Genomic DNA, 24746 nt, shown 5'->3' on the forward strand with positions numbered 1-24746 from the left:
TCACCAGAGCCAATTAACTAAGTTCAGTAAGATAACGAAGTTAATTTCTACCAATTTGCTATACTCAAAGTGACAGTTCCAATGGGAAGGCGTGTGATAGAAGGGAGAAGCTGCATTCACTGCAGGCAGTAGATCGATGGTACACTGAGATCCCTGTGAATCTGGGGAGGGCACTGTCAGGGGGAAAGCAGTAAATTTCATGGTCAGGACCTGCCCTCCCTTTGGGGGCACCACAGGAATGCAGGAGACACCCTGAGGTGACAGAAGCCACTAACGTACCACAGTGGAAGCCATGGGGAGAACTGTACCAGCACCTCCCGCCCCGCTCCCTCTGTGCTGGAGGTTTTACTGGTGGGGAGAAATCCACGACAGCAAGTCTCCCCTTGGGATTCCCACCATGGCAGACTGATGGTATCGTACAGACAACCTGCACAGGAACACCTAGATCAAGGTCTCAGCACGCTGGTAGAACCAGCAATAGAGTATTTCTGCTATGCTGGTCTCTCTGAGTTGACATTTAAGAGCAGCCACAGGGCCACATATGATAAAGACGGGGGTGCTGTGAAAAGCAAACCTGAATCCACTCTGCGATCTGACACCACCATATACTCTTTTTGCCTTTCCTCCCATTTAGAAAGGCCCTGTACTTTCAGACAATCAGCTCCTGGAGTGCCTCACAGCCGCCAGATCTTCATCGTTGGATCTGCCTCATCAGGTGCCTGTAGCACGGCCCCCATAAACTCTCCTGATCAGGGTAAGAAAGCCAGACGCTTATCCTAATCTGCCCACAAAACTTATTTTTACGTGGGCTTCCAGACAAATTTCAAGTCTTACACTAACGGATGAGACATTAGCTAAGGCATTTTTAGAAAGATGCCTTAAAATGTTCTCTTGAAGCAAAAGTGCAGACCAACTGTCCTAATAGTTTATATGAACACAGATTCTGGCCTACTTAATTTCATCAGGACATAGAGCAGACCTAAATGTAAATACAGGCATACATACCTACAGACAAGGACTTTTACTGGGATCCTACCATACATATACTAACAAAATACATATTTGTGTGCAGAACACAATGGTGAGCACACATGGACACACTAAGGTCAGCAGAAACTACTAAGAAAAGTGACAAGAAACTGGCACTTGTTCATTCATCTCCTTTGGTTTGATACCTTCCCCCCTCCCATCCCCACCTCCGGGATTTGGCCAGCTGCAGGCAGATCATGCTCCCATCCCTGCCCTGCTAACTCCTTCTTGCTTCTGAAGGCCCACAGAATGCAGTTCTTGGGAAACCAGCTTTTTTTCCATAAAGGAAATTTTAGTAATCTTTAATGAAAATCCTTGAAGGGCTGCTGTCTAGTGACATATAGGAGGATCACTGTCCTCAGGGACAAATCCATTCCTCCTTCCCCCCAACACAGCTGGTATCTACAAAGCAAAGGACACGTCCCACCAAGGTTTACAACACTGGGCCTCCCATGAACAGAGAAGCTCATTTAGGGGAGAGCACAAGCGATCTTTAATTTAAACACACATACATAATCAAGGTAAAAATAGGGACAGGAAGTTCTGAAATGATGGAATCCAGGAAATTCTCTCCAAAGCACATTTATAAACAAACTCCGGAACAAATGACACATGAGCTTACTGTGAAATTAGAGAATTTCTCTCCCTCTCCCCCTTTCCATATGACATAAAACACTTGTTTCTAACAGGTAAGACTCAGGTTACCATTGCATAAATATTTACTATACGAATGTCATTCATATGTGTTTCAGAGCAGATGAGTTATCTCCCTTCCTATTGAAATAATACAGAAGAGGAAACACGGTATGTAAGAACCAGCTGCCTTCACTTCAGCAGCCTTTTCAAAGATATTTTTCTTTGGAGCTGTTTGCTCAAGGCTCCGAGAACTGACATTTCCTTTTAAATCAGCACAACGTACCTGAGATTCCCGCAGAGAAGTTCTTTAAAGATGGTCTTTTCACCACCGTGTAGGATTCCCCGACCACAAAGACTTTATATAGCACGGCATTGTGATTGATGAAGCTCTGAATGACGCAAGGGGGGCGGACAGCTTTCAGGCCCTCCTGGTTGAAGATGATCGCCATCTGGAAACACACACACACACAGAGTTGTGCACAAATCTTTCAATAATTTCACGCTTACCCACCACCTGACTAGCAGTGAGGGGGAACATCTACTGGTGGATATATATTGACCATGTGTGAATTCCTTCTCAGCAGCTAGTCCTATTTCATTACGTTTCATTTCACTGACACACAACTCTCCAAACTCTGCTGGCAACATTTTCTTCTCAGCTCTTTGCAATTTAATTTGCTGCTTTTAGTTGGGAAGCTACTGCAACTGCAGGTACAACAAAAGGGTAAAACATTTGACCAAAACAGACGACAAAGTTTGTACTGAATACAAGCTTGTATCATGAGAACAGAAGGAACAGCTCTACGTACTAACTATATGAGTTCTTCCCCACAGCTCTATTTCCCATGGTTTGGTTCAGTCCAGTTGCAATGGCCTAAGCACCAGGGCTTCACCCACACCATCAGAGAACTTTTTTCAGACTCTAGTAGTTCTTACTGCTAGCAAATGCCAGCCTGATGATTTTCTTGGCTTGGTTTCACCCCATTACTCCAAATTACTCTCTTGAAGGGACTGGAACAAATATGCCAAACAGGAAGGCATTTATAGGGCTTGAAAGATGAACAACAGCTGCCTGAAAGGGCATGGAAGCGATGCTGGTAGGTGCATAGAAGTACTTTGACGAGCCAGTGTATCTTCAGCACACGTTACGCTGCTCTTTCCATGCATCCCTCCATTACCATGCTTACATGCACATATAATTATCATAATTGCGGTGCCCCGTTTTGCAGGTTTGTTGTTGGGACTATGGATGCTGCCATGGCTCCTATGCAGAACTGGCAGCAAGCACCATTCTGGCACAGGCTGATGAAATTACTTTATACCAGTATGCCCCTACACAGCGGTGAGGATAAACTTAGGTTTGCTCTCCATCCTCAAAAGCCCTGAAAAAGCTATGCTCTAGTCATCTGAATATTGACCTCTTCATTACTCCAGTGATGCTGGGCGTTGTTATCCACAGTGGCAGAAAGGCACGTTGATAGTCAGGTCAATACGAGTAAGGACTGTACAAGGCCAGAGAATCTGGCACATGTTTTATCTTCCTTTCCTCTGGGCAAAACTCCCTCCCACAGGTAGGGATGCTTTGGTTAGAGCACTTTCCCTCTCTGAAGAGCCTTGAAGACAAGAGCTAATCAGCCATGTCTCGAGCCTGCTGCCTACCTCAGTCAGTGCAGGATGCACAACACTTGCCAGAAAAGTTCCTAAGCTCTGAAAGACAAGTTTTTTCTTATGCCTGTTAATATTTTCTCACTGGCCTCCTTGGGCCTAGTGTTTTACTCGGGATGTAAGACAGTCCAGAGAGGCTAAGAGAATTCCTGTGTGTCCCACAGTGACTCCACAGCGATACACAGAATAAAACTGGAGCTTTCCTGCCTCAGCATGGTGCAGATAAATTATACTGCTTGCTCTCTCTTTCCATATGCTTCCTGTCAGTTTTTGTGCTTTCTGAGATTAGCTGTATCTTAGTGAAGTCACGGTCACTGGAAGGATTTTACAAAGAAACTTTACTATTTTGTGCTGTCTCTTGTATATTATACATGATCAGCTACTCATTTGATGTACACTGTACTTTCAGACTGAATTCTTGCTAACGTCTTAGTTTGTTCCTGTAATAAAAATATTAACTGTAATAGGTTTTGTTGTTAAAAAATATAACCATGGTAAATGATGTAGTGATTACATATTCACAGTTAAAAGTCTGAGCACATTTTTGTCCTTATTCCTCCTTATCTGGTAGGCCGCATTAGATCACATAATTGTCTGCACGCATGCACAATGACTCAGTAGATAAACATTTTCTGAATTCAAGTCAACATGTGCATTCAATACCTACTTGCAGCTGATATTCTTACTCTGTCTCTATTATACCAGATGCTATCTATCTGACAGCGCAGACTGAATCTGTGAGTGGTAATAACCTGTGCAAGAAACCTACTCTAACCAGCAGAATCGTCCATCAAGATGATTCACAGCAGCAACATCATACCTCATTTGTCTCTCACTGGTGGCAAGAAACACTGCTCTCTTCCTCCTCCTGTGTAGACTGTTGGCTTTATAATATCTACAGCATCATACTGGCAAAACCCATGCTGTTCCTATCCTTCAAGTGCTCTCTGCAAATGTTAGTTAATTAATCCCCACAAACCACTCTTTCCTAATATGAGCAGGTACTTATCCTATTTTAGAAGTGTGGAAACCCAGAGAGTTTATCTTCTTGGCACAGAACTGACCCAGGCTACTGCAAACCATGTGAAACCTCTCTTCTGCAAACCTCTGTGTCAATGGCCCCATGGACTAGCACACAACCCATATAATTCCCATGGTGTTGCGTTATGCTGGTTCACTGCGATGTCTCATGGTTTTTAGCATGCATGAATACAGCTCCAAGAACTCGCTTGCAGGGTGCACAAGCTCTTTGTCATCTAGCACAGACCTGCTGTGTCTGGCAGTAACATGGGAACAATACTTTATATGATAATTTCCAAATAGCATTCCTCATTATAAATGCAGAGCTCTTTTGAGGGCAAAACAAAACATTTGACACCAAGAATTCTTACTGACAACGTCCTTAAGGAACTCAGTCTCAAAAAACACAGTGATTCTCTGCCTTTTCATTCCTGTCTGCTCAACATTTAGAAAAAGACATTCTGGACACATTTCTTCAGGTTACGGGTCTCAGTGATGTCTCAAGGCAGCTTTACCAAAGCTCAGCTATGTTCTGACGTGCTGGCAGCCAGGAAGAACAACCTTCAGGCATCACCTTTGTTCAAGTCTAACAAACGGTGCTGGCAAAGTGGGGTTCAAGTGCTGAGCTGGCTGACATGACTTCTAGTGCAGAGGCCAGGTGGAACTGTGGGACACCACAAGAAGACTAATTAACAGCACCTTGGCTTAACTAGCTCATGTTTTCACAGCAAAATGCGGAGTCTGCCAGCCTTGGCTGGCACCAAACCCAGATTCAAGCCTGCACCTTCAGCTGTCCCTGTTAGCCAGTACTTGAACTTTCTGAATAGTCATCTTGTGAAGAAAAGCAGTTTCTGGCCAGGCTGGTTCTAGTTCCAGTGTCAGCTCTGCGGTGAAAATATCTCTACAGAAAATGAAGCAATTTACCAAAAGCCAAAGAAGGAGTCATTAATAAAACAGGCAACAATTTCTTGCTTCTAGACCTATGCTCCATCTTTTAGACAGACTGTACTGTAAGCAAAGTATTTATTCTACCCTTCCCTTGCCATTATTGACCATAAAATAGCAATTACAAGACAGTTCCTCTCTGATCATAAATATACTTTTGGATCACTCCTGAGAACACAGCAACTCCAAAAGTGACTACTACTCCTAACTATGTAAAGTACCACGCAAGACTTTAGGCTTTTTTCCAGGGGTCCTCCCAGGCTCTAGTCATAAGTTCCTGTGATAAAGTACCATCTACAGCTGTATTTTAGTCTAATTTTTGCTCAGAAAATGGAATTCTGGCAGAAGGCTGAGCTATGTCTGCACTGTATGAACGAACAGCAAAGAAAGATTCACCAGGGAAACAAGTCCAAGCCTGACTGGACAAGGACGGAAAGGCTCATGCATTTCAGGTTGCAGTTGCAGAGGAACCCTCTACAGAAAAATCAACAAGGAAGCTGGAGTCCTAAATTAATTCACAACCCAGTCCCCAAGCGTTCTTGGGAATGATGGCAAAAATTTATAGCGGCTGCTCCGGCAAACTAACAGGACTGTCGGTCATGCTTGTAAAATGATCCAAGCTAAGGCCCGCATGAAAAATCTAGCTGCATTTTTAAAAGGAAGTGCTGGTCATTCAAGATTTCAGCTGTAGGCATTCTGCTCATCTAGATTTACATTTTACTTCAGGGCCTTCAGCTTTCAGAGATGCTGCAGCAACATACTGCACATTTCAGGAGCAGCTGGGAAACCTGGACCGATGACCATGTTGTTAACAAAGGAAGCCAGGCGTTACAAGAGCCAGCAGTGAGGGCTGGATTCTCAAAACTGAGCTGCAGTAAGCAGGAAGGCAGGAAGCACAAATGGAAAAGAATTAAAACAGGATTCAACTTGCCTAAATTTAGAGGAAGCTAGGCTCATAGGGAATGCACTCCTTCCAGGAATACACAACCACTTTAACTGCAATTGCCTTACGGGAAGGAGGGAAAGCAGATAGTTCTACCAGCCCTGTTCCTCCCACAGCTCCAGCCGTGTTATTACAACTGAACATGCCTAGAAACCATCTCTATTTGCTATTCCCTTCCCCTCAAGGACAGGAACCAGCTGGCCTTCACTCATACTTCTGCTTCATCTGCAGTACAAAACCATTTCTCACCTGTACCACATACATGTTGGAAGAGAAATATGGTGGGGTGGAAACATCACTTAGTGTGACCTCCCACCAAGGAGAGGCTGAAGGAGATTCCTTGCAGACAGACCTGACTGGAAACTACAAGCTGCTAGAAGCAACTATATGATAGAAGCTAGAAACTGCTAGAAAGAACTTCCATGTCAAGAGGTTAAAGTCATATTTAACTTCATTTCAGACAAATCTGAAAAAAATAATGGTGTAATTAAATACAAGGGAGAGGTGGGGGAAGGGAAGTCGTCTGGGCACAGCCCTCATTCTGCCTACTACAGGATCGGAAAGCACCAGCCAAACCACCCTGGGGGGACTGGAAGCAGGGGGATAACACTGCAAAAGTTTTTTAACTCACCTCGTGAGAGTTGGTTCCATGGGCCACTCTGGTTTTACAAACTGGGTAGATAAAAAAGAAAAAAATGCACCACTGAAACAGTGCACACAAAACCCTTATAAATCCATTCCCACCCACACGTGCAAACACTGGAGTTCACCAGACCAAGGCACTGACTGTACCAGATGCTAGTGACAGTCTCTGCTTGAACCGTGTCCTCAATCACTGGGAGCAAGCCAAGCTTGTTCCCAGCTCTACCCTCTCAACTCCTCCCTGTAACTAAGGTCTAAGCAGAGGTCATTATTAGGACTGGTCAGAGGTGCAAAGCATCAGCTAAGAAGTTAGTACCAGTATTGCCATCCTGCCTACTCAGAGGGCATCTTCACAGGTATGTGATTTTGCCTGAGGCTGGAGCTACTTTACAGGTAACACAAAACACCACTGTTCTGAAAACAAGGGAGCTGGGACACAGTGGAAAACAACTTCTTTTCCTACTTCCCTGTTTCTGGGGAATAGCAGGAAACCAAATGGGCTGAATCAAACTAAGATACAACATATTTTTCGCAGGCAACCATACAGGGTGACAAAAACAGTAGAAAGAGCCCAGCAGTTCTTCTTTCTCCTCCATATTCCTTATCTGCTCTGTATATCTTGGTTCTCACCTCCATCCTAAAACCAGTAAGAGGAAAGAAACAACATGCTCCTGCTATTATGAAACCAGAGAAGAGCTGAAGACCCTGGGACCCACACAACGACTAGAGCTGACGTTATTTTTATGTTATGCAGAGGAGATGAAAACTTGCAAGTAGTGAGGGGGTGGATACGATAAGACTTCTTTGGGGGTTGTTGGAAGAATCAAATTGCCAGGCAAGAGGACAGGCAGCTATGAAAGGCAGATGACCTGCACTAGAGTCGAAAATAAGTTGGTAACTTGGAATTTTGGAAAGTGGTATATGATGTCTCACAGACACATGCTCTGGAGAGCAGGAGTGTTTTAAAAAAAAAAAAAAAGAGAGAGAGAGAAGACAGAAAAAGCACTCCCACAATACCATGTTATATTGATTTTCAATGTTATTTTTTAATTTCATCTTCATTTAGAGGGGTTGATTCAGGCCTTCTGAATATATGGGCTATGCTGCTGACTACTGAGCACTAGCCAGCCTGTATAGAGAAGACAATGTGCACGGGTGAGGATGGGGGGGTCAAAGCCATTCAGTGGCCTTTAAATTACTGCTTCACAATCTAGCTTCAGGAGACCTGCCTCATTTGGGAGAGCGATGGCAGGGAGGGCAAAACATGCTTTTTCCACATGACTTTACCTCTGAACCTTACAAATGAGGCAAGCACCAAGGGAACAAACACCGACTAACCAATTCTGCTCACTTTACACTGCAAGGAATCAAATAAAGGAATGAATGAAGGCACAAGCCCCCCAGCAAAACTTGCTACAAAGCACAAACAGTTCATAGCAGCTGTTTGAGGCTGTGGGCCCTTGGAGTCTGCTATCTATGGTAATCGTTACACTCTTTCTTCTGCCCTCTAAGAACATATTTGTAGCCTGGACCAGGGAAAGGGAGGGGTGGGTGAAAAAAGGGGGCAGTGAGCAAGGCAGTGATTTTCTCAAGAAAAATAATGAATGCAGCTGGCAGGAGAAACTTCTTGCACAAGTTCAGGGCAAGAGGCTAACTTTGTGAGAACTATTAGCATTTCCCAGGAATGCATGTTTACTGTAGAGAGGTGTTTAAAGTAAGGAACATCAATAAAAGGCAAAGTAAAAGCTGATAGGGAGGGGTTTTGTTCACATTCCAAGCAGACTGCTTCAGAGCATTTGTTTCAGGAAGGTTTTAACATCCCTGACACTTTGGCAATGAAACCCACACTCCTACAGGGTTGGCTACATCTTGGGGGGTGCATGTGCAATATTCAGAACCTACTAGAAGCACCAAGGAAAAGCCCATGTACATACTGAATGGGAATGCCAGTCCATTCTTCTCTATAAGCTGCAAGGTGTCTTCTCCACAGGCACTTGTCAGCTCCATAAAGGGTGGTGAACAGATCCTCTCATCTGCAAGACAAAAAAAAGACTCAAATGGAGATGAGGGGTTTAGCTTCTCAGCTGCATCATTACCAGCTCTCTCCATACTAACTGCTTCTTGATAGTTGGCTTTATTTTAACCGTTGATATTAAAGCACTGGAAAGATTATCAGCCAGGCCTGAATTTGGGTTTCTGGAAACAGTTCAGAAGATGAAAGGCCCAATTTTCAGATAAACTAAAATATAATATAATATAAATATAAAGCCCATATTTTCACAGTTAGGCAGCAAAACCAATCACCTGCTTAGGAATATGTAGCTGCACAAGACTTAGCCAGTGAGGTGAAAAGCAATTGGGACCTTAGCTCTTAACATTATGCCTTCAAGCATAATTTTCTAAAGCATTTTACAAAAACCTGAATGGTCAGCAAGTGTGGCTGGAGCAGGCAGTCTCACAAAGCCATCATTACTGCAGGGCCCCCCAGGTGGCAGACTCCAGTGTGGATTTACTTCAGCCAAGGTGCCAGCCACGTAATACATCCCACTGTCCATTGGGACCTCTCTGCCATGAAAGCAGTGCTCATTTGGTCTGGCAAAGCTAGTCAGAGCACCGCTGAAACACTGAGACACCTTGGCAAGACTGCTCAGTGGACTTTGGTTAAAGATAAAAAACATGGGAAACCATGGTAAAATTTAACAGAGTAGGTCTGCTCCAGGATGTTTCTGCTCATGTTGTGCTTGTTCATATGGGGTTGTGGGAAGGCTGGAGACAAAACCCAGCCCTCTTAGTGACTCAGTAGGTTGAACTGCTCTAGGATTCACGTCCCGTTCGCTGTAGGAGAACTTTGATTCTTCCAGAAATGCAGCAGGAAAGGGGGAAAGCACTGTAGGACTCTAAGTACTTGAGCATAAATCTCCACCGCTCAAGAGGGCTGGGTTGCAACTTCAAGTGCAAAGAGAACCTTGGCTTCAGCCACGGCTCTGGGACAGGTCAGCGGGCCCAAAGACTTTCAGACAAAAGTTGTGCACACATTGACACAGTCAAAGCAAGAACATCACCCAAGTAAGAGCAACGATCCAACTTAACTCCTCGGTGAGCGCAGTCTTAAAAGTATTGCCTCCATGGAATTTTAGCTACGGCCAGGTTGACACTGGAGTCATAAATGAGTTATAACTCGAGCTAGCTGCGCAGTACTGAACTGCAATTCAGAATAGGTCTGCCAAAACTCACTTCTAAGACTTATTTAGAGAGAAACAGTGTGACACCTTCCTCCAAGAAGCAACTGGAGACCAGCACAAACAATGGGAGCAACTCTATCTGGAAAACTCAAGCCACGGGTTTATATCAACCAGCAACTTGTGCTGAAAATGAGCAAAATATGACTGTTATTACCATCTACATCTATCCCAGTGAGCACAGAGAATCCAAACAGGTGGAGACTATGCTGTGCAGATGGTGCAGAAACGGAAAAGTGCATGTAAACGAAACCCCCAACAGAACTAACTAGATACTCTGTGTGCGCCATGCATCCAGAAACCACTTTATAAGCATTGTTTAGATTAATGCTTTTTCCCTCACACAGAGGAGAAAATTGAATCACTGAAAATAACAGAGAGGCAAAACTCTGTATTTTGATATACATATCTCAATACATGCTTCAGCGCTCTGAGAATATCTGAGAACTCCGGCAATTAGCAATACTGTTGCTACAAGAAGTTTTCTGCGAAAAGAAAAGGCTATTTTCATACATCCTAAAAGGAGTAGAAAGATTGATGTTTTGAGGTCAACCTCTACAGAGCTAACCAAAACATCCCAGACTTCAAAGCTTTCAGTTTGCTGCTATGAAAACAGAAAGCGGCATCCAAAAGTGACAGGTACTGTAATATTTACAAGTCTTTGCCAGAGCAAAAGTTCCTTAGTTGGATGAATTTAAGGAATCAGATTTAGTTTACAGATACTTGGGAAGAACTTTGGCTTGGCAGCTCTCCCACCCATAAGGCTCAGGAATAACTTTGCCTTCAGAGTGCAGATGCAGAGGGACGTATGGTTCCATCTCACTTCCCTCTATTTCTCTCCCATGCAAACAGGAACGGGAGACAGGAAGGATTCAGCGTTCCTGCCGATTACATGACACTTGCATGTGGAGATGAAGGAAGGAGCAAACAGTAATTTCTTTGACTTTGTACTTAGAAAAGACCACCTGGATCAACAAAAGTCCCAGAGAACACTCTTAGCATCTCAAAGTGCTCCTGCTGACTTTGCACAGCACTGGCATTTTCTCCACCACAAAGGCAATTCTAGCCCACTGAAGCCTCTAAACCAGACCATTAATTCACAGCCAGACCTGAGGACAAACAAACCCTCAATCAACACAAGATTTCAGTACGGCCTACAGCTAGAAAGCTGCTGCTCGGAGTATAAGTGCACACACTGCAATTCTGAAGGTAGCTGTTTAAAAAAAAGTCCCCCAGCTGCCAGTGATGATCCTCTCCTCCTTCCCAGGGTGGCAAACACATGCTGAAGCATTCTCTCATCACCAAGCTCCTGCTATCAGAATGACAGCAGTCTCAGCACATCTCCTCTGCACTGAGGTCCAGGACGGACCTAATTCAATAGCGGAGGGTCAATCTCAATACTGTTTTACATCAGCATGGAAGTACACCATACAATCCACGAAGTGCAAATGAACACCCAGTGGTACATTGAACCCTCCCCTCTCCTCCTGCCAAGGTAAGCTGCGTTAGCAGGCTCTGAGTTGTAGTCAGGCGCTGGACCCACTGCTTCTTTGCAAACCAGTAATGACCAGTCACCATAGGAAACCAGTGCCAAAAAGGACAACAATAAATATACAGACAAATAAACATAGCAGTCTAGAGACAAGAATGGGCAACATGAGTCTGGCCCCACTGCTGACCCAAGGGTATTGACACTACAGCCTAACCCTCCTCCAGTCTAAAACCAAGCAATATTCTCATTTCTATCAGAGAGCCCTAGTGAGGATGAAGCACTTCTATAAAAGCAGTCTGAGAACTATTAGAGCATGAGGCCACAGCTACGGCATGCCTCCCATGGAGCTGCATTAGCCGTGCATCGCTAGCAGAAGTGACTCTGTATGTGGGCCAGGACACAGAGCTGATACAACCCAGAACCCGCGCAAGGAGCTGACACTGTCGCTGTCGCTCTTCTACCATCGGTACTCAGCTCTGAGCTGTGTGTTGGGATGCCACTGACTCGATGAGACTTCTTCTAAAACAGCAAGTTTGGAAAAGACTCTGCCTCATCTTCCATCCTTGGCTATGTACAAGTGCCCTTAGTTCCCAAGAGGTTATTACAAATGCAGTTTCTATGCTTTCCACTTTGGATCTGAAACTAGAACTCAGGCGCTTCCTCTGTCCCTTTGGGTACATACATTGAATCACATGATAAACAGATAACCATAATTATTAACCCTAACTTGATGCAGCCTTTACTGAACTGAAGATATCAGCAGGAAAAATCTCTCCATAAGTCAAAGGACTGCTGTGATATAAGAGGCTGTACATTTTTATAGGGCACACTTAGAGAGCGGTATTTCTTTCTTTTTCCAAGTGCCTGGTAGTCTCTCAGAGACCTGCCTTTGAAACACGGCCAGGACTCCAGGTGGACCATGTCAGGTCCAGAACTGCCAACTTAACAGCAACAAGGAAAGACTCTTCAGATCAGGGAAGGGTTCAGCTCTCACTTCAAACAAGTACCAAAAGTATCCGTAGCATTTTTGTTGTTAGAAACAACACATCATAATTAAATTTAAAAGTCAAAATGCTATCACTGTGTTCCTCCCCCATCTTCATCCTCATTTTTATTGTATGCCTCGGCACAAACCTTGGGGTGTCTGCTTTCTGTATTTTCCTTAAATTATTCTCCCTTTTCTTCAAGATTATCTGATCTCATAGGGAACTCCCTCTCTCCTCTTTTTTACTTTCTGCATTTTTTCTCACCCCCCATCCCCATTTCTTCTCTATGCCAGTCTTTTTTTCAACCGTCATTTCTGTTCTGCTGCTGCTATCTACACTTTATCCCTCCATCACCTCTGAATGCAGATCCCAGCTGGAATCACGTTCATTGCAAACGCAGGGGGAGCGCTTGCAGTGGGACCTCTGAAGACAGCAGGGAAGCTGGCCCCAGCAGGTCGCGGGTGACAGGCAGCAATTGCCTCCCTCTGCCCAGTGTCGGGGCACTCAGCTCTGGCACGTTTGGGGCGAGCTTTGTCAGGGCGCTGCTCCATTCCCATGGAGCAACAACGTTATTATGAAGGTGGAAAACATGACTGATGAAGGCCAGTTTACAGGATGAATAGCACAGCTAACCAACAAGAGGTGAAGAGTACTCAAACCAGGGAGCTGGTGCCAAGGAGGGGATTATTCCGGATGAAGTTAAACAATAGTGACAGGAGCAATGGGATGTGAAGATGGGGAAGATACAGACTAAATACTGGCTGGGGAAAAACGTTTTCTGGCAGTGAGAAATGGCGGAAATCTTTATGCTTGGGACTTGCTTTAGTAAGAGATGTTGAGCAGTGCTCCTCTACCCAGGGCCTGTGCACCACTGGTGGCTTGCAGACAGGCTGCCAAACAGTTACAGGATACCCACAGCCCTGAAAGGAAGCAAGCATGAGAAACCCAACACTAAACACACACTCCCACACAGCAGGTAGGCAAAACAGATATAGGAAAAATAAGAGTAATACATGGCTGTTCCCAGTTGAACCAAATCTTATGTGATAGTAAATGGAAACTCCTGTGACAGGGCTGTACAAGACAGTCCCTGGATGGTTTTCAGCGAGGGCAGGTGGTTCTTGCACTGTAAGAGGTGCTGACACAGAGGGCAGCTGTGGATCACTGTGGGGGAAAAAAATAAACCATAAGAAGAGATGACCCATAAAATAGTTTCCTATTCAGATTTCTTTGGTCCTTAGGATTTTAGAGAAATATGACAACAAATAATAAATTGCAGACCCAGTGCTCTGCATTCATAGATCAACTGCATTTCTTTGTCTTCAGAAATGGGGTTTAAAAACAGAGTTCATGGTCAGAGATTTTCTGTGAGGACAGCTCAAAACCTGTGGCTAAAAGAAAAAAACCCTGAGAAGGCCACTGCCCATTAAACTTCAGATTTACAGTCTCAACATGTCTCCCTACCTAGTAATTCACCATCCTTCACTACCTAATCTAGAGATTGGGAAGCAGAGCAGACAGGCTGAAGAACAAGTATTTATTCACAGCATCTCTTGCCACGAGACCATGACTAAATCACCAAACGCATCCTATCTCTACATTCCCATTTGCAAATTGGGGAGAAGGCTTCGCCTCCCCTTGGAGCTGGTTTAAGGAGGGTCGTTACAGGAGCTGAACAAACTACCTGTTCGAAGCTTCAGTCTGAGCATCAGCAACCAAAATTCTGAGAGTGTTACTGGAAAAACACAAAACAAAAGGACTGGAAAAACATAAAACAAAAGGTGTGTTTACTCAAGAATATCCTATCTTCTGATCAGGCTCAGTACTACCTCATAAGCACCATCATCTTCTCTGTTTACACACAGAAGATAACAGGAGCGCCAAACGAGGGGCATGCTGAGGAGAAGGGAAAGATAAAAGAAGCTGGTACAACGAATTTCTGAAACAGGCGGAGGGAGGACGCAATTTGTAAAAGGAGCACAAGAGGAGGCCCGGAGTCCTCTGGGTGTGCAACAGACTTGGCACATGAGTGTGTGATCCCCTAATTCTGCTTAGCAATTACAAATGGCGCACAGCTTGTGCCTGAGTTGCTCTCTGTGGCTGGAAAGGCTGCCAGGATTATTTCTGAAGAAACAGCGTGCATGACCTCCATATCGCACAACGCTCTATGCAGAGAAATGACAAAGCTGCTCCTGAAAAGTGCTGGTCTCTGCTGTAAACACCCATTAAGATAAGGAGAAAAACATCCGTGTCAAAATCAGGACTGGCTCGGGTCAGTCATCATCCAGTACTCATGGAGCAAATGTTAAGCCTTAAGCTATCTGAAAGATTTACAGCAAACCGTATCAAACTCTAAACTGCCTACTTTGTTGAGAAAAGCCACTTTCTAATAGAATAGTGGGCTCTGATTTGAAAACACTTAAGCCCCTTTAAAAATAAATATATTTTCAGTAAACTGTGCTTCACTGTAGCTTCCACCAGCTTGCACTGCTCCACTCTGTTCCTGGGGGGATAGAGAGGATGCACAACCAGGGCAACGTCTTGTTCTCCTAATACAATAAGGGGAGGAAATCTGAACTTCCAGCTCACCCCTGCCTCTTAAGTTCATTTTCCAAAAAAAACCCCCAACCAACCACATAGAGAAGTTGGCAGGTTCTTTTTTTGGCACACAGCTGAACCTTTTCTTGAAGGTATCTTAATTTATATCATTATGTGACTGGGGTTTTTTGCCTTTCAGAATCCCTTTAAACACTGTAAACTTATCACAGCTTTGGACTGTCATCTCTGCTAAGGTCAAAAGTTGGTATGTCAAGGAGTCAGCCAAGCTAAGCCAACCCACAACTTCACAGCAGCCCAGTCTCTATTGGAAGTACCCCTTCCTCACTCCTTCCTCTAGTAGATAATTTTTCAGTTGAAGCTTCATAAACCCCACAACTTTATTCATAAAAACTGCAACTTCACAGAGTGTTCAATCAGGTTTATTCTAGCACTTGTGAGCTGTATTAAAAATACTCTCAAGTTGTTTTCCCTTCCCCTCAGACACATGTGTGCATGAGGAATACTGGCAGAACAGATTTAGTTCAAACGTATGTCGATCTGTACTCATTACTGAAAAATCAACCCATAACTGAATACCCATGTGTTTGTGTCTTACTTTTAAGTCTGTGGGGGAGAAATTCCAGTTCTCATGATAAAGCAGCTGTATTTGGGGACCATTTGGCAGCACATTCCAAAGACACAAGAGGGCAGAGCAGACTTAGCTTTGAGGGCACAATTTTAACCTTACCCTAGCTTGGCATACAAGGAATTGTGCGCTGAATATCTATGTTAAATGGAACATCTGCAGAGCAACAGTCTTCAATTCTAATATAGTAGTGATTTTGAAGCATGCGGGCAGTGAGCAAGGAAATCTCACAATTGAATATAAACAAAAAACTATTCAAAATATTCTCAAGAACTTGCCATTTCCATGCAAGTTAGGAGTGCTAATTATGGTTTTTGAACAGATGAATTCAGCTTAGATGGGAGAGAAATGATAAAAGATAAAGAAGAAATAAAGGCAAAAGTCAAAGTAAAGCCAACCTGATGGAGTTTTTTCCCCAGCTGAACTCTTCTTCAGAGACAACCATTTCACAAAGCTACGGTCTGTACAGGATCCTCCCTCACCTTTTAGTACTAGACTTTCATCTTATGCCCACTTTCCTCAGTGAGCAGGATACTCCTTTCTGATTCCCAAGAAAGGAATTCAGGTCATCTCTTGGGTGCTCTGGTTCAAAGAGGCAGGTTTTGCAAACAAGCATTCAGCTTACTCGTGGTGATGGAGCCTTACGGGTACCTGGCAGTAGAAGAGTACAGCTACAGATGTGCCTTCAGTTAAAATAGACCCGTGGTGAAACATGTTCACTGACACAGCCCAATAAAGCGAGCTCACAAAACTTAACAAGTTAAGAGGTGAAAGATTATCTCATTCAGGAGCCAGAATAAAGGCTGGGAGATGTGTGTTCATCATCAAAGAGCCTTATTTTTCAGTAGGTAAGAGCAGTTACCCACCACCTTGCAAATGCAAACCTTCTGGTGCTTCTTAGACTCTGCGTAAAGAAGAATGTTAGGCAAAACTCTCTGATAAGTAATGACAAAGGGTGGCAAAAACCTGCTAGAACGGCTTTTGTTGAAACAGTAACATTTATTCCTTAGAGCACTGTGAAGCTGTACCAAAACTTGGGGAATCATTTTACAGGCTGGAGTGTTTCCAACGTTACAGGAAGAATGAAAGCCATTTTCCTCATCAAGGAAAAAAATGAAAGGGATTGTTTGGCAAGCTCAAAGAAGACTTTATCTGCATTTTTACCCCAATAATGTTCTACTCAAAACCCTGGCATTGAAAGTATTGATATCTGTGAAACCCCAAAGGCATTTCCAGAAGAGAGACAATGCAAAATCTGCTCTGTGTGTATGCTCTATATTAAAATGCAGGCGTCAGGTTCAGTGTGAATACATGAACCCTGATTAAAGCAAACTCAACTATTTCTAAACGGTAACTTGTATCTGCTGTTTCACATGCTTACCCGTATATGTTGGATACAGGAATGATAGTTAGAATTGCCATGCTGAAGCAACAGAAGTCTCTGATTTTAGTACTCTTACCAACATGGACCACCCTAGTACACAGAATGATAAATGAGTCTCAAAACCAAGAGACAGTGTCCAAATACGACTCCTTCCTCTGAAGTACAAAAGGTATCTAATGGTCCAAATGCAGGCTATTTCATGTTTCCTCTCCCAAATACTGAACTAATAAACTACTTAGACTAGTACAAAACAATTTCCAAGCTAAATTCCCATCTGAAAACTACATACCGCCAGGACAGGAGCAGGTGGGATGCTGGTTTGCATCCCCCTGGCCTAGATGGTGGGTGAGAGCAACAGAGAGTGGTCTGCACTTCCCTGTAAAAACACACGCTGCTTGAAAATGGCCAGGGAGCACCAGATTTGGTACAAATATATTGTTATATATTACGTGTTGGAGCTTCAAGGAAAGGTGTGAGCACCAGGGCCCTCATGTGCTTGAACAGATAACGTAGCACCAAGATTCCTCATAACCAACTGATGCACGTGAGAAATTCACAGCAGAGCACCAGTTTGCTCCATACAGTGGGTTGCTAACCATACCCAGGAATCTAAGGTGAGCCTTGACGGCCCAATGTTGAACTCCCTACTGATTTTATTTGCATATAACTACTGACGTAAGTGAGTTACTTCCTCTCAGTTGAAGAACCAGTCTCTCTATGTCTTATGCAGAGTTACATTGTCTAATAAAAAAAGAAAACCACCAGTGAGTATATTTATGGCAGGGGGCATGATGACAGACATGACACAGGCAGCTTTTTCTTAGAATCATAGAATGGTTTGGGTTGGAAGGGACCTTAAAAATCATCTAGTTCCAACCCCCCTGCCATGGGCAGGGGCACCTTTCACTAGACCAGGTTGCTGAAAGCCCATCCAACCTGGCCTTGAACACTTCCAGGGAGGGGGCATGGCAGAGTGCATTTGCAGACATTAGAGTACCCAGAAGAGTAGAGTCCACTGAAGCTCTTTATAGCTGTAATCTAAGAGGGTTGATGGCCCTTAACCAGGCCAGTTTAATGAGCTTTTGGAAGGTAAATCCTGGGAGAGACTACACAACGCATGTCCCACGCCTTCAGTAAATACCACTTCCAATCTATACAAGCTGGGTCAGAGGCAAAGCAGCAGCCCACAAGGAGTGCAAAATAGTGACAAAATTCCCTCCGAAGTGGAGCGGCATCTCAGGGACATGCTGGAAGGGGCTTTGATGAGCCGATGCCCAGATCAAGCCTCCATAGTACAGCAAGACTCCTGCAGCAGCTGTGCCCCAGCGCAAGCCGGGGAGGAACAGGGCTTTCAGCTCCTCTTCCAGAACATGCCACCAACAACAGGGGAAACATGAATAACTACCTGCCTTTTATTACTTTACCAACCCACACGTATGTGAACACAAAGCGAAGTGCAAGAGATTACATGCAGACCTATAAAACACAGCAAGATCTTGGGATAACACTGAATAATGAGGAGAGGCGTATTGCTGCTGCTGCACCGCTGAGCGGGGCTGACAGCAAGCCCTGTGGCTGAGCATCTCCAGTCAGCTATGTTGTGGGTCCACCTCTGTGCTGTGAGGTCAAAAGGATTTTTCAGAGGCTTGGTGACTGTTGGTTTCATTTGAGTTTCATTATCTAAAGTAGCTTCCCCAAACACAACTATACAATAGCAATGCATTTTTTTACTGCCTCAGCAATGAAACACAGGAATTTCAATAACAACAGTGGAAAGAACTGTTTAGTCTGAAACAAATGTATGTTTAAACAAGGATAGAGAAACCTAAGCAGAGACTTAACTATCAACTCAACAACATGCAAATGATCATCGGTCCCAAGTTTACATGTAACATGTGGGAAACAAGAAGGTAACGCCCTGCCCTAATACTGTCTTTGCCCAGGCTAGCAAACTTCTCTAACACACGGGGGACTTTCACCTTCTACACTGCTCATCGTTCAGAGCTTGCACTTTGTGGTGTGGAAAGAACAACACCGAGTGAACAGTTTTTTTTTACGAAGCAACATTTTGTATTTTCAAATGAAGATCTTAAAGAAGACCTGTAGACAATCCTGAAACACTTAGGAAAAAGAGAACTGTGAAACACTGGCTCTGGCCTTGAAGGATTCTGCTCTGCACTTCTTTACAATGGCTTAACTGGAGCACGGTGTGCCAACCAAGGCTGCTGCCCACTACAGGGACTGGTGCGATCTGACGATTTTTTTGCAGTGGGGCGGATAGGGCCCACTCTGAAACCAAGAAGAAGAAATAACTTCTGAAACAAACAAGTTACGTGTATTTTAAACACTAGAAAGAAAAAAACCAAAGACCTAACTATGTGGGAAAGCTTTATCAGTGTATGTTTTTCTGTTATAATTATGTTAGTACAATTACAGCAGAGGAATGCACACACACCACTTTGTTTACATTGGATTAGTTTCTTCCGTTAAAAAGTCTTCAGACAGCCCTGTACATTTTTTTTCCTGAACAACTGCAAAACACTGTGGGTAGATATTGCAGGGAACAGCATTCCCACACCGGATCCCAGGCGATCAAAACACTGTGCAACACCTGTGAGAAGCTATTGGGAGGCAAGGACCAGCAGGCCTTACCCGCTACCCTGAAACCGTGTTGTTTTAGGGAGCTGACACTATTTACACACTGCTGACACACTGCAAGGAGGAAATCCTCTGTACCAGGACTGTGGCTGGCACCATGAAGAAAAGGCGGTGGCTGCTCAATTGGAAGGTGCATGTGTCCAAGCTTGGTATTTCTGTGGATGTTATCGGCTAAGATGGCAGCCCTCTAGCAGTACCCAGAATGAAGTGGTTTCTATTTCTGTTTTCTCTTGTGCTATGAAGCTGGGTCTCTGGCATAATCGATGCCCGAGTCCCTGGTTTGATGGTGGGCATGTCAAGCAGCTAGCAGCAGCCAGAACCCTCCTATTCCCTGAAAACCTCAATCCTTCAAAGAAGCGAGTCCAGCATTTGATCTCCTCCAGTAACACTTGGGCAGGAGGGAGACAGCAATAACAAGGCAGGGGGAGGAAGGGCAACTCCACCAGAGCAGAGTCCCTGACCAACGTGCCAGCACACAGGGCAGCACCAGGAGCCAGACACCCTGCAACAGCAGCCTCCTGAGTGTGGCTGTGAGCTCCTAGAAGCTGCGTGCCAGCGGTTAACCGTGACCTAAGGGGGAACTCATCTCACCTAACTCCATCCAACCTATGTGAGCTGCCTGTGTACCAGCGTAGTCAGTGGAAACGGGCACATTTGGACAGGGATTTACCTTATACATTCAATAGTTTAAGATTAATCACTTCTGGACATACCTATCTCTGCCCGCTGATTGCAGAGAAACGTAGACTCCTAGTACTGAATACACGTGCAACTTTTAGCTAGGTAGTGTCAGGTGCAATGAACTGCCCTTTGCTACCAGACAATTACTTTCACAAGAACTGTTGCTGCAAAGTAATCTTCCTGGTTTCCTGAAATGTGCATTCCTGTCTTGCAGGGAACAATGCTGACCTGTATAGCCTGAATACACGAAGAAATACATATCATTTTCTGGCTTCAGTTACTACACTGGCTCCTAATTCATGAACCTGCTACCATCTCCTGTCAAAGAAGCACAACAGCAAGGGTGGAGGAGACATCCACATGCAGAAATGCCCTGAAGGAAAGCCCAGGAAGGACAGAGAGCTTGCCGCTGATTCCCTCAGTTTGTATCTAGCAACAGTGGCCAGGACAAATAGTCTCCTGAATCATATTCTCCACTTTGGCAAAGATTAGCTCCCAAATAAACTTACTAGTATAATTTTACTTGTTTAAAAACGGAGTGCAAATATTACCCTGGTCGACCTCACCGTAGGTGGGTCTCTGGTTTCGTCTTGGGCTCCTCAGCACAGGTGTGCTGCTGCTTATTGTTCTTTTGCTTGTAACAACATATTATCCCTGCATTATACCTCCTGCTCTTGCCTAACTGGTTGGTATGGACTCACGCAGTGAGGGGAATCTTTTTTCTGTGTTATCTCTTTGTACTGCATTGAGCTGGAGGAGTTGTACTGGCCTCTGCAAGTAGTTCCCCTCTGCTGACATAAGGACCAAATGTACTGAGGTATACTTCTTTTTCTCATTGGTTTATACATTTAAGACTCGATACAACAGCTCTCTCTGCGATGCCTAAACCCCAATTAGTCAGGATTTAAGGTGCATGAGAGGTGCTTTCCCTAAAATTAAAACATTCTAAAAATTGCTATGCTTTCTACATATAATGGCCACTTCTTCATTTATCTCTTCTTTATCTCCTCCCTTTTATGAATGCGACAAAGCAGTCACTGTCCAGGCCCTCTCATCCTGGGGGTCCTTTAGTTGAAGGACTGCCTGCAGGTCTTCTCACACGTTGCTGGTTGTCCTTTTTGTCCACCCCAGAGCCCCAGCTGCTCTTCTAACTGATGGCTCAGCCCTGTCGCCACCCCAACCTTCCCCTTCCCACCTACACTGCCATCTTGCCAAAAGCTTTCTCAAGGATAAACTCCTTCTGTGACATTTCTAAAACCAGGTCCTTCCTCAAGCCCCCTTTGCCAAAACTCAGGCTTATACAATCACTTTTTTCCTTTCCCTGGGTGGCTAGATCCTTTTTACATCTCTCCTTGTTAATCTATCTAACAAATTGAAAGTTGTAAAGAAATATCTTACATGTACAGGTCTTCTCACTGAAGTATATATGAAAAAGCCAAGTAATACCTCAAGAGGAAGAAGCCTGGAATATCACGAAGGAACTGAAGATGACTGAGCTACAGCATAGCTGCGGACTGGATCATTCAGACAACGGGTGCTGAGTGGGTGCAGGGAGCTGCGTGGGAAGCCCTTTGAACTCCTGGTCAACTGTGCACAATTCCCCAGGCCTACTGCACCTATGCCAAGAAATACAGGGGACGCAGACTCCTAGAAGGCCAGATTATACCATATCCACCCCTTAGCTATTCAACACAAAGGGGGCTCAGAGCCCTATGAGTCTGTAATGAAATAACAAGGGTTTCCCCTTTCACAACAGCCAGTGACAGGACGCATGACACTGAGAGACAGACCCTCTGGAAGATGCCTTGAGCCACACAGACACATCCATTTAGAAAACACCACCATACTTAGTGGCTCAGAGTATCTGATCAGTGAAGAGGAAAGTTCCCCTTCTGTTCAGTGTCAATTCCCAGTTTTCATCAAATCCTTTCCCAAAGGAAAAGGAACACCCTGTGTCTTCAGGGAATGCACTTCTTTGAGAAGTAAATAGCTGCAAAGACTTAGAGTACTTCATTTGCACCTGCTGACTATCTTCCAACCCACTTTTTGGTGGGTGACAATGCTGCAAAGGTATGTCAAAATCCTATGCTCTACATACGATATGTCCTGCACAAAAGAATTTAAAAGTTACTACACTGTAAGTAAAATTACAGGCTAAACTCTATTCTTAATTATGTTGTAATGAAAGAAGCATTAAAGACTACCCAGTCAGAAGAATGCTGGGTTCATACCATACCAGTTGTAGGATCTGGACTCTGCTGTGTAGGTGGATTAGAAAGTTATGGAAAGAGCTAAATTCTTGGCTAATTTTCAAGGAGAGAAACATTGCTAAGCTCAACAAGCTAGACAGCTCTCAGCATGACCCATCACGGTTTGTATAAAACATCTTTGATTTAGTAGACATGCTATTTCCTTTTCGTCTGATCTATTTAATGACCTTTTTCCAGGCTTTGGGAATCTGGGTACTCATTTTCTTTCTGACGGACTGAAAATGCTGTAACAAAGTCAGGGCGACAGAAGACATTCAGAGACATAGCATTTCCAAAACAAGGAACGTATCCGTAGGTCTGGGAAAGCTAAATACTTTAAGGGCAATTAGTAGATTTCTGAGACATGTGGTCATGTCTTTCAGTCAAAACTTTACTAATCTGCTTCCCAGTAGATGAAAAGAATTAGCTTGTATTTGCAATGATTACAAAAACTCAGAGAGTAAATACTAAGATTAAACTTTTCAACTAGCTAAAATGCAGACAAAAGAATGCTCATAGAACATGCAGCCTTCTGTCACCGATGTACATTTCTTTTATACAAACTTTTTCAAATACACAAAGTTTCACATGCATCAAAGATTCTTCCAGCATCCCTAGGCTACCAATGGGGGTTTCATTTTACTACCAGGGAAGCTGAAGCAGACCCTCAGCGAACCGACCAAAGCAATGATGGGTTTCAGCAGCAGGCTCCAGCTCAAGATTCTCCAGCGATTCTCCCAAGATCTCATACAGCACTCCTCATCTGGAGATCTTTCCCTTTTTACAAAGGCAGCACTCGTCACCGCTCCATTTTACAGGCAGTGAAAATGAGAGACAAAACCCAAGAAGGACTCCCCAACCGGCAGCCTGCGGACAGGGGTGGAAAGCCTCGTCTTTTGCGGCTGACTCCGTCTGAACCAAGAACTTGCCAGTTCCTGGGTCTGTCCCGAGTCACCAGCCACTCGCAATACAACAGCGGAATGACGTTTGTTGAGGCATTTACATGTAGAGAAAGGAAACAAATATTGAAGTAAAAAAGTGCAGTGGAAAAGTTTATAAAACTATGACCAGCACATAGAGTATGAGCATTTTAGTTTATTCCAAGAATGCAGAACGTGATCCTAAATAATGTTAGGATTTGCAAAGATACATAACAGACACATAGCTCAAGCTTTATATAAGATTTCCTCATGTGTCTGGAAGCTCAAATCCTTGTCCATTTGTTTGGTTTTAACTTTATGTTCTTGCATTGTTGTGATTACTAGAGATTGCTTTTTTGGCCTTTGTGCCCACGGATGATTTCATGTAATTGTAACTGCGCCACCAGCACCGCGTACGTATCCAAACGTGCTCAGCTCTGTGGAGCCTCTCAAACGCAAGGACCTGCACGTCAGCACTCAAGACACTTCAGAAACAAGCAGGACACGTGCTGTACAAACACATCAGTTCTCTGGGGCGGGGAGGCTGCTCCTCCCGACTTGAACTCATATTCGGAGAAGATGAGATTATGCAAACGCAGGACTTCTGAGACCATGGATTTGCCCTAACAAGAACATTTTAGCTTTCCTTCCTCTTCCCCGAGGCCAGCACTGACGCCAGTCGTTAGCAGAAACCCGAACGCCACGTGTTACACAGCAAAGCAGAGTACATACAACTTTTCTGGGTAATTTCTTCATGTTACCAGAGAAAAGGGCAACAGAAGACATTAGGCCACTGTGGACAGGGTGCTGTAAAATTCAACACTGTGCTAAAAAGCAGGAGTGATGTACCTTCTGTCTCACGGGGAACAGCCTTCAAAACCTGATCTCAGCAGCTTCTCTTCAAGATGCAATGTGGAGGAGGATGCTGCTGCTGCTTCTCAGCGCTGCTGAATTCAGCTCAGCAAGAAGAGGAAAGCACTCGAGAAGGAATGCTGTGTATGCCAAACAAGGATGCGTTAGCACCCTACCGGGACACCAACCCAGGCAGTGCCAGCGTTTGTTTTGTTCCAGTA

General features: G+C 44.2%; 1 protein-coding gene across 4 annotated transcripts in view; it reads right to left on the reverse strand.

The window, feature by feature from the left end:
- Positions 1–24746, reverse strand: part of ITPK1 (inositol-tetrakisphosphate 1-kinase) — a 174164-nt gene that overhangs the window by 14263 nt on the left and 135155 nt on the right. For all 4 annotated transcript variants that reach the window (XM_087747557.1, XM_087747558.1, XM_087747556.1 and 1 more), the window contains 3 exons: positions 8815–8913; positions 6870–6910; positions 1949–2114 (listed from right to left, as the gene is read on the reverse strand). In XM_087747557.1, the coding sequence (XP_087603683.1) occupies positions 1949–2114; positions 6870–6910; positions 8815–8913 (306 nt within the window). The remainder of the gene's footprint in view (positions 1–1948; positions 2115–6869; positions 6911–8814; positions 8914–24746) is intronic.

The sequence above is a fragment of the Nipponia nippon genome, unplaced genomic scaffold (assembly GCF_047370975.1).
Source record: "Nipponia nippon isolate SJK-2023a ecotype South Korea unplaced genomic scaffold, ASM4737097v1 scaffold_11, whole genome shotgun sequence".
NCBI classification, from domain to species: domain Eukaryota; kingdom Metazoa; phylum Chordata; class Aves; order Pelecaniformes; family Threskiornithidae; genus Nipponia; species Nipponia nippon.